The 10609-nt window shown below is 41.0% G+C and overlaps 3 protein-coding genes across 4 annotated transcripts in view; 1 reads left to right on the forward strand and 2 right to left on the reverse strand.

The window, feature by feature from the left end:
- Positions 1 to 6389, forward strand: part of RB195_004866 (uncharacterized protein) — a gene marked incomplete at both ends in the record, with an annotated part of 36703 nt that extends 30314 nt beyond the window's left edge. For both annotated transcript variants that reach the window (XM_064182917.1, XM_064182916.1), the window contains 6 exons: positions 3 to 114; positions 4388 to 4486; positions 5270 to 5351; positions 5444 to 5511; positions 5622 to 5745; positions 6291 to 6389. In XM_064182917.1, the coding sequence (XP_064034183.1) occupies positions 3 to 114; positions 4388 to 4486; positions 5270 to 5351; positions 5444 to 5511; positions 5622 to 5745; positions 6291 to 6389 (584 nt within the window). The remainder of the gene's footprint in view (positions 1 to 2; positions 115 to 4387; positions 4487 to 5269; positions 5352 to 5443; positions 5512 to 5621; positions 5746 to 6290) is intronic.
- On the reverse strand, positions 1276 to 1758 carry RB195_004867 (uncharacterized protein; the record flags this gene model as incomplete). Its single annotated transcript, XM_064182918.1, has 1 exon — positions 1276 to 1758. One exon carries the CDS (start codon positions 1756 to 1758, stop codon positions 1276 to 1278), a length of 483 nt encoding a protein of 160 aa, XP_064034185.1.
- Positions 6390 to 6697: 308 nt separating the features above from the next.
- On the reverse strand, positions 6698 to 10523 carry RB195_004868 (uncharacterized protein; the record flags this gene model as incomplete). Its single annotated transcript, XM_064182919.1, has 7 exons — positions 6698 to 6789; positions 7099 to 7210; positions 7563 to 7832; positions 8109 to 8373; positions 8865 to 8950; positions 10084 to 10184; positions 10328 to 10523. The coding sequence occupies 7 exons, from the start codon at positions 10521 to 10523 to the stop codon at positions 6698 to 6700; spliced, it is 1122 nt and encodes a 373-aa protein (XP_064034186.1).
- Positions 10524 to 10609: the final 86 nt, after the last annotated feature.

The raw sequence follows: 10609 nt of genomic DNA on the forward strand, positions 1-10609 counted from the left end.
AGGAGGAACCATCTCCTCGGTAGGACGATATGTGAAGAAGTATGGAATTAGCACGGAGATAGTTTTAGCAGACACTCAATTCTCAGTGTACTATGATTATGTGATGTACGATAGGTAAGCGATTACACTATTTGCATCTTCCCCCGATTCTGTTTAACCATTTGATGTTTCATCTTTTTTTTTTTGTTTCACCGTTTGATAATGGAGTCTCGCATTCACAATACATCTAAAATATTCTTCCTTACGAACCACTTTGCATCTTTGTTTGAAACTAGAGCGCCGATTCTTGTACAAGGTACGCTAGAATTACTGATACACAGTGCGACCCGCATCGAGATTGGGAGTACATGGCTTTGTATATCATACTTTCACAAGTTATCCAGTTATCTTTACAATGACAAAACCGTCAAATTATCGTCGTTCCATCGAACCACACAGGTAAGGCCGTAGGTGCGAGGAGCCGGACCCTCCTCAGGTGCAGGGGTCTACGGGTCTACCTCAGGGGATGCAGCTCAGATTATAACGATCCCTTCGGCAACAGTCCAAGAGTGAAGGAGGTCCTTTCGCCGACAGTCCGAAGGTGAAGGGAGTCCCTTACCCATAAACGCGATAGTCGGAGCACTCGCTCCGACTATCGCGTTTATGGGTAAGGGATTCTGGCACGCCTAATTCAGCAACCTCCCGGGGTGGGGGGGTGGGGGGGTAACTTATCTCGTAGGAACGGTAAATCGGTTCCCCCGCCGTTAAAACAATTTCAAAAGAGTAGTATGGAGTTTGATAAGCTGTACACGAGGTTCTTAAATAAATTTATTGGCTAACGTTTCGGCTATCTCACCTTCTTCAGAGCCTGAAAAGGGGGGATTCAATCTACAATTTAAACGACCAATCTCTCCACAACTAAACTGATAAACTTTACGCCTACTTTCAATCACCAATTTAGCGACTACACTGAATGCTCACCTTATATCGGAGACGCCTAGCATGGACCGCTGACTGATCGATCACGAGAGCGAATTTTTCGAATGTCACATTCGGATCATAAGAACCGTTCGAGATATGGCGCGAGTTCCCGCGTTATCGTCAGACATTCGCCCTTGCGGTTCCTTTTAGGATTTTTGGCTTGGATCCAAAATGTCCTCCAGCGATTTTCGAGCCAAGGTTTTAGATTCGTGCGCCAAGATTTGGACCCTAATTTCAAAATCGCTCCGTCGTGTTTTTTTTTGTTCTATGGGCACCTAAAGGTGTCCATTCCCGTAACCTATTCTATTCTTGCCGTTAACGTGCTCGTCGTGCCGTTTCACCGACATACTCGTCGCCACAATTCGTGCACGAAATCAGGTAGATTACCCCAGATCTCAAGCAGTCTCCTGGTTTACCTGCGGGACAAATAATACAGTTCGGTGTTGTACACATGGTATCGTACAAACGATTCCGAACTAGCTGACGTTTCAAACTGTTCGGTGGTATTTCAACGACCGAAACGGAACTATCCGAGTCTGCCCTCCTCAGACACCGCCTAATGGCAGCGCTCATTTCATCGGAGATGTAAGGAAAGCAGAGAGTTATCTTATCTGTGGTGGGGTTTTCCAATTGCCGTGCTCGTTCACTTCGGTATCGTCTCGTTCCAGACGTTCGAATTTCATAACCATTCGAAACAGCAATTTTGTGAGCCAAAGTTAATGATTCCTTTCTCTCCTCAGGTCCACTACAAACGGTTCTTGCCGTGCGGAACATGTTGTTAAGCACAGCTTTCTTCATATGAAATGGATGAGCAGAAAGAAAATGAACCAAGATGTTTTTATTGCTGGGCTCTTTGCAAACGATATATATAAAACGTTAGCTCGATTTCGTGAGAACAGAACTAAGTCTAACATTTCTCTTGCACAAAAGCAAGGTATTAAGGAAGTTCGAGAGTTGATTAGTTCTAAACAAATAAGGTTATCCACAAGTGATAAAGGTGGTGAGTTTGTGGTCATTCCACACCAGCTGGATATTGTTGGTGTGGAATGACCAAAACTGGATTATTATTGGATATTGCAATAACAGAAAGACACTTGCAAGATACCTCACTATATCGTTTATCCTCCGTTAGTGAGTTCATGAAAAAATCCCGTTTTTTAAACGAGCAATGGGTTAGGGTAGCAAAATCCGCTGAGTTTCCTCCTTCCTTCATTGCTCGCCTTAAGATTGACCTGCCGATCTGTCCAGTGCTCTATCTCCTTATCAAGACGCACAAACTCCAGTCCAGCAGCGATCTGGCTTCCACTGACCCTGCTACATTCGAAGTAAGACCTATAATTAGTAGTGTAGGAGGTCCTACGGATAGGATAGGGTGGTTCCTAAACACAATATTTGCGCAAGTATTGAGCCATATACCTGCCCATTTGACAAATACGCGTATGTTCCTAGACTACCTACGCGCAGCACACCTGACAAGAGACTGTGTCATGGAGTCTTTCGACGTCGAAGCACTGTATACGAATGTATCTAATGATTCTGCATCTTTGATACAGGCTATATTCGAACTGCTGAAAGAAAACATAAGAACCATCAATTTACACGGATTGTCAATCTCCCAACTGATGGTTCTTCTCAAGGCGTCCCTCGACTGCAATATCTTTAGATGGTCCGGAAATTACTTTGCACAGCTTAGAGGTTTAGCTATGGGGCAGAGATTGGCTCCCATAGCTATTTCATTTATGGCCAAAATTGAAGCACCTGTTCTGGAACTACGTCCGTTGTTCTACTCTTGGTACATTGACGATTGTTTTGTCATTTGCGCCACCCAAGCGGAAATGGACAAATGTTTTGACTTGTTGAACTGACAGTCCGAACACATAAAACTTGCTTGGGAGAAACCACACGGTAACTGGCTTCCTTTTTTGAACATCCAGGTTGGCATCTCAAATGGTACGTACCAAACGAAATGGTATCGTAAGCCCAGTAATAAAAACATCTTGGTTCATTTTCTTTCTGCTCATCCATTTCATATGAAGAAAGCTGTGTTTAACAATATGTTTCGCACGGCAAGAACCGTTTGTAGTGGACCTGAGGAAAAAAAGGAATCATTAACTTTGGCTCACGAAATTGCTGTTTCGAATGGTTATGAAATCCGAACGTCTGAAACGAGACGATACCGAAGTGAACGAGCATGGCAATTGGAAAACCTCACCACAGGTAAGATACTTTTCTGCTTTCCTTACATCTCCGATGAAATGAGCGCTGCCATTAGGCGGTGTCTGAGGAGAGCAGACTCGGATAGTTCCGTTTCGGTCGTTGAAATACCACCAAACAGTTTGAAACGTCAGCTAGTTCGGAATCGTTTGTACGATACCATCTGTACAACACCGAACTGTATTATTTGTCCCACAGCTAGACCAGGAGACTGCTTGAGATCTGGGGTAATCTACCTGATTTCGTGCACGAACTGTGGCGACGAGTATGTCGGTGAAACGGCACGACCGCTGTATGTCCGCAAAGAGCACGTGAACGGCAAGAATAGGTTACGAGAATGGACACCTTTAGGTGCCCATAGAGCACAAAAACACGACGGAGCCGATTTTGAAATTAGGGCCCAAATCTTGGCGCACGAATCTTAAACCTTGGCTCGAAAATCGCTGGAGGCATTTTGGATCCAAGCCAAAAATCCTAAAATGAACCGCAAGGGCGAATGTCTGACGATAACGCGGGAGCTCGCGCCATATCTCGAATGGTTCTTCCGATCCGAATGTGACATTCGAACAATTCGCTCTTGTGATCGACCAGTCGGCGGTCCATGCTAGGCGTCTCCGATATAAGGTGAGCATTCAGTGTAGTCGCTAAATTGGTGATTGAAAGTAGGCGTGGAGTCTATCAGTTTAGTTGTGGAGAGGTTGGTCGTTTAAATTGTAGATTGAATCCCCCCTTTTCAGGCTCTGAAGAAGGTGAGATAGCCGAAACGTTAGCCAATAAATTTATTTAACAACCTCGTGTACAGCTTATCAAACTCGATAGTACATTCAACTATGCCGAGGTTCATTGAAAGTCGATCTTTTCAACTAATTTCAAAAGAGTCGGTTTAATGCTATAGATGAATGGAACTTGACGACCACATTCAAACCTCATCATAATACGAATATCGGCCACAATTGGGAATGATGTGAATACTGAAGTGAAAACCCATTCAGAAAACCACTTGCATCGTTTTTTTTTCTTCTAACGTTCCTGCCACCTAACTTTAGGAATCGAAGAGGACAGCTTCGTATTTAGGTCCTTTACATTTTCTTGTACCCGATCATTCTCAAGCTACAGCAAAACAAAAACAAAAACAAACAAAGCAAAATTAAAGTGGGGGTTGCTTTTTATTAGCAATGCAGGAATATGAAATAAGTCGTAAAGCTATTTTTAGGTTCAAAAATGAATCCGGTGCAAGTTTATGGGTTGAGCCGGGAATGGCTGGAATCGGTTATGGGCCTATGGGAATAGCGAAAAAGGGTGAAACGACGAGGTAAGTTGTCATTTTGTTTCATTCTTTAAAGGCATCACCCCACGAATCTGAGGTGGTGCAGATTTCAGGTGGAGTATTCGTATACGGGATTGTAGATTATGGAGAGAGGGGTGATCCCGTTCATTTCTTCTTAATTGCCGTAAAAAACGGCCCGGAAGATACGGCTTCAGGCGTACTGGCGCACTATTTTCCACAGGGAGTTCGACTGGAGCGCGCCAGCCTTGTGCGGCGCCGCATCTTCCGGGCCGTTTTTTTACGGCAATTAGGAAGAAATGAACGGGATCACCCCTCTCTCCATAGTCTCCCATCCCGTATACGAATACTCCACTTGAAATCTGCACCACCTCAGATTCGTGGGGTGATGCCTTTAAGCCATATGAAAATTGAGTGCTCACCAGGAAGGTGAAAAACGATTGTAGAGAATGGTAGAGAGTATGTTTTACATCAAAAGAAACGCTTTGTTCATTTTAATTTTGAAAAATAAGTTAAGTATCGAGTGTCAATCACATTGTATTGACCCAATATAGTATCGGAATCAGTTCCTTGTTTTCTACAACAATAGAAAACTAAACTTTGCCTTTTAGTTTTCCAAAGAATTTGAGAAAACACAAAGCAGAAAACCACAAAAGAATGCAACATAGGTAGATTAAGAAATTACAATCATACGCATGACTATAGAACCTCCTGTACTTGTTCTGTTTTTTTTTTTTCGAAAACCAAATATCCAGCTTTACTTATTAACTATTACTGACAAACATACCGATCAACAATTACTCTCTTTAGTATCGACGCTGCTGTTATCGATCGAGTGATCAAAATCCCCGATGTCGCCGCAACAGCCGCTATGCGGATACTTCGGGATCAAGTTAGTGCACTATTCATCTATTTTCAAATGCTTCATACTGTAGAGGAACATAATGAAATTTCTCTCGAGATCCCTAGACAAAATCACTTCAGGGTGCATCGGGTGGCACAAGTAGCGGCGTAAACCTTTTGACCTCAATGCATATCGCTTCAACGGCAAAGTGAATTCTTTGAAATTTCTTTTCCAAGATATGGATTCCAGACTTTTTTTCTTTTTTTGCACTACGGAAAATGCATGAATATTCATATTGCAAAGAACATTTGATTTCAGAAAGCCAATTAAGTCACGCCTTACAATTGCCACGCTTTTGGCCGACCCAGGACACTATTATGACAGTACCTATTATAATAGAGATTGGATTGCTCAAAAATTCGCAAGACATGGCGGATTGGAGGTAAGTGCGGATGGTTTCGATGTCACTGTTCAGTTCAACAAAAAAAAACAACAAGTACGGAAATAAACAAAATAGCAAAATAGATTTGGAAAGGAACGATTAGAGAAAATATGTGCTCCTCCGAATCTATATCAATCACTCGGGCTTGGATCGGATAGAAAAGCCAATAGGTCACAAAAGAGTCAGCACTATTTTCGAGAGGAAATACTTCCATGAATATTTGTTCATGAGTTGTTGAATTCACTGTTATTTAATAGCTGAGCAGAGCACCTTTTGGTTTACTCTCAAGTGAAAATGATATGTAACGTCAGTTAATATTCAAGCTCTAATTCCTGCACGAATGATTTTGCTTCAGGTTAGCATTGAAGAGATAAATGATAATTATATCATTCAAATGCAAAAATGTTGCAAAAATGACTGTTTCTTGAAAACTTCTCCTATGGATTTAGCAGCTAATTTTGAGCTTTCATGCATTTCTCCACTTTTCTCCTTCCCCATTGTCTTCCCCTCCTCCAAACATTATTCCTATCTCCCATCCTTTTCAGGCTTATGACTGCTGGTACTCTGTGATCTCAGAGAGTCTTGCCTCTGGCGAAGACCCACTGTTTCTCGGATATGATCGATGTCCTAATGGAGTATTCTGAGTCTAGACGCTCATTTAGGAACCGTCGATAATAATCTAGTCATTTTAATAAGGTTTATAAATTTTTCTTTTCCATTGACCCATTCATATCAACAAAATAACGTTTTAACAGAGATTGAAAGGTAGGTCTAATCACTGAAATTGTAGTGGAAGAGTTGTCAAGCAGTTGGACAAAACAGCAGTAATGAGGATTCTTACAGAATTTAGACACATCGATGTGGATAAATGATATCGAACGAAAGTAAAAACAACAAAACAACGAGAAGACGCTAAAACAATGAGTTAAAAAAGAATTATTAGTCCTAACCATCACTCTCCTTCTTGCTTTTTCTTGCTCTCATTTTTTCTGTCCTTTTTCACCTTTTTGTTGGACTTCATGAGTTCATCTTCGAATGGTTCATCTGAAATTGGTTTAAAATGTTTTCAGTTTATTTATTATCAGGCAAAAAAGTCCCCAAAAGAACTCATCTCGTTCTAGAAAACTGGAAATCACAGAAATATAAGTCGAGCCCGATGTCGACATAAACTTTAAAAACATTTTGAAAGACAAGCGTGCAAGCTAGTAGAGCGAATACATATTGGATAAAAGTAAAGAGAGATACGAAGTGCTCCAGTGCTGTGCTATAAATCCCTTCCTACCTTTGAAGCAAAAAAAAAAGATTCCGAAAAAAGTAGAATCTCGGAGAGAAAAGCATGACAAAAAGCATCACCTTCATCTTCCAGATCTTGTTTTTCCATTTTTCTTTTCTTATTTTTGACAAAAACTCCACTTGCGTTCTTTCCAGCGTCGTCTTCAAAAATTTTTGTCCTTGTCGAGTCTCTCTGAAACCAAAGAACTTTTCATGTACGTGTGAAGAATAAGAAATGTGAAATCAGTGGTGATCTCAGAATTACAGGAAAGGTGATGAGTTGTTTCTATAGAGGATTTTCAAAGGATTCACCCTGATTTCATGGAATTAAGTTGAGGAAATCCTACTCGTGGAAACGGAATGCTAATGTTATTTCATGCCACATACTGAACATGAAGGATATCCAAATTCCAAATTGTAGATCCTCATGCAAATACTCGTCAAAAACAGGAATTTAAAAACTTTGATAGTCAGTAAGCTCTAATCAAAGTCAATAAAAAAAGAAGCCAATTGAACGCACCACATTTAGTCGTAAAAAAATCTACCTCCATTCCTGTTTCTTCGTTTTCTAATGATAGTTCCAAAGCGTTTTTCCTTTTCTTCCGTTTTCGTTTTTCTTTTTCATCGACTTCTTCTTCTTTGGAGACTTCTATCTCCATCTCGAAAGTTTCTGCTGATGCTACGCACTGCAATGACTCTTGTCGAATTTTTGCTTCTTTCTTCCTCTTTTTCCTTTCCTTCCGCTCTTCACGGGTTTCGAGCCTTCGGGCCTCACAAGTGATTTCACTTTCTCCAACCTTCACGTCAACATCGACCTGAATTGAAGAGTCTATGTATGTTCCACATACATTACTGTTACGGTGTTCATTCTACACATAAGAAAATAGATGAGTTTGAAGAAATAAAAATAAGTTAATTATTAAAAAATGTCTTGTGCTGATGTGACTCATAGACGTATGTCTAAAATGGAGTATGCAAAGTAGTGAGGGACTTTGAAAATAAATCCAGAACTGTAATAACTCTGCGAAACAGACGACCTTTGCAAACAGGCAAACCACAACAGAGGGAAATGTAACAGTGAAGAAACCTACATTCGCTTCACTCTCCACTTTTCCCCTCCGCGCATTCAGCGCAGCCATTTTGGCAGCGAAGTACTCTCCAACAGACAGTTTACTGACAGTTGTGTTCGTTTTTGGCACATCATTCGATCCTTCCTCTTCTTTCAGCGGTTCGACTTTTGATTCTTCTTTCTTTGGACTCTCCTGTTTTACTCTGCTGAGCCCAAGGCCGAGAACTGCGGAACGATCTTTTTCGGTGTAATTCGATACGTCTTTTGCTCGTGTAAATTTTTGATAGCTAAAACGAGATCAATTGACAAAATGGAAATTAAGAGAATGAAATAATAAAGAAATAGGGAAAAACGAAAGTAAAATCAGATCAGAGATCACTACCTACGCTTTTCATAGTGATTAGTATTCAAATTTGAATATGTTTCTAAATACAACGTATAACTTCTATGTAAATAGATTGTATGAGTTTACGACATCCCTACAAAAGAAAAACTCGTCGATCCCACGACTACTCACAAAGATTGGTCCTGAGACATTTAACATACGCGTTTCTCGTAAAACCAGAGGTTTACATAATCAAATAGAGGTCGATACTTTGAGAGTGCTGAGATATCTACTAAAGCTCCAAAAGGTAAAGAAGAATGGAAAAAGCATATATTTCAATATCAAATGAAATAGTCCATAGTTGTCAGAAGTCAAATATGAATTAAAGTGTCGATACTACAGAAAAAAAAGTGGTACAAAGGATATCTGAAAAGAAAGAATTTCATAACTTACTGAATTCGTCTTCGCAGACTTTTACTGCTTAACTCAAGTGAGATTTTCTTTGCACGTTCCTCCTTCTCTTCTTCAGTGGCGCCGTTCTGTGAAAGAACAGAATATCCAAAAATATACCAATAGAAATTTTTTAACATCAATGATAGTTAAAGACTTCAACATTTACAACCAAAAACGAGGCATAAACTATTCCGACGACGACAAACTATTTTATACCAAGAGAAGAAGGGAAGGAAAGCACTGACAGAGATTTTCTATTATGGATTTCCTTCGTGTAGGATTCAAGGCAATAGCTTTCAAGTATCACAACGAAGTGGCGAAACGCCACCTATACCAGAGGATGATCACGAGAGCCAGTCGGATCGATCTATACGCGACGGCGATATTTTTTACGAAGGACAAAACGGAAACTCTTCAGTTTTAGAGTTAGCGAAGAAACAACTCTTCGCAGTAGAACGAACGAAGAAATGCTTTCTATGCGTCCTCAACTTTCACTTCTTTTTTATTCATCCCTACAGGTGTGAGTAATATCTTCGATAAAATGATGAGTCTGGTGCTCTATGTGACTTCAGGAAATGTAAAGACCGCCAACCCGTTTACACCGATCGGATCATAAAAGGGCGTCGATAGTTTCTATTAAAACAACAGGTCCGCTAATACCGGCTCCCCACTATTGTCGCTTGTATTCTGCATCAACATAATGGAAATTTCTGTCACATGTAAACAATCGTATGCTGTGCAGAGCACCACACCGGGTAGGCTCAATGTCTCTGAAACAGAGGAAGTTCCCCTCTTCTTAAAACATACACATTCCTTCCCTCTGTTCTGTAGAAGCTAAAGGGTCATTGAATGCCCCCGCCCAGGTCAACTACTCCTGCATTCACCCTAGCGATTGGACTGTGGCAGTTACCATAATTACTTGACCATGCTTAACAGACACTCCTCTCCACCGCCTGCTCTGCAAAATCGAAATCGCATATCTTGATTGCTCAGTCAGACGTGCAAACGGTACCGACTGTCTTTATGCGGATGATCGCGATGAGCTTTCGAGTGGAACGTGGCAGACGAAGGGAGCGTGTTTGAAGCAGAGGAGGAACGTACGTTGCTCCAAACACGTCACGGTTACTAGGCTGAAGACATTTGAGGCCGATTGTAATTACCGGCGCTCACATGGTAAGAATAAAGATCTATTTAAAAAAGAAACACGATGGAATCAGACCTCTTCCTTGTTTTTGTTCAGCGCACTGAGTAGATCAGCAAAGTCGTCATGATGTGCAATCCAAGTGCTATCGTATGATGCCAGCTTATCAGCTCCAAGTCCTAAATAAAAATACTAAAAGCAAAGAAAAAAAGAACAACGAAAGAAACTTGAAAACAGGACAGCTGCGAAAAGGCTATATTCCAAATAAATGAGAGTCAACTACTGCGGAGTATGCTACACGCTCAACACTTCAATCACTCACCTTTGCCGGTATAGTTGGCTTTCAGTTTCACGCTGTCGGCATTCCCTTGACGATTCTTGCCAAGTCCATCTCCTTCGGACCATCCCATTTTCTCCATTAGTTTTTGCGAAAATTTCTTCTCGTCATTTTTCCACTGCAAATTTCGCGGATCGACACTTAGTCGTTGCTTCCGACGCGGCCCAGCCAAAATTGACATTCCGCTCAACCCTGTTTTGAAGAATGCAGATATTTTCGCGGGTGAAACATCACTGAGCACAAGAAATGACAAAAATTTGGTTGCTT

The sequence above is a fragment of the Necator americanus genome, chromosome I, assembly GCF_031761385.1.
Source record: "Necator americanus strain Aroian chromosome I, whole genome shotgun sequence".
Taxonomy (NCBI): Eukaryota; Metazoa; Nematoda; class Chromadorea; order Rhabditida; family Ancylostomatidae; genus Necator; species Necator americanus.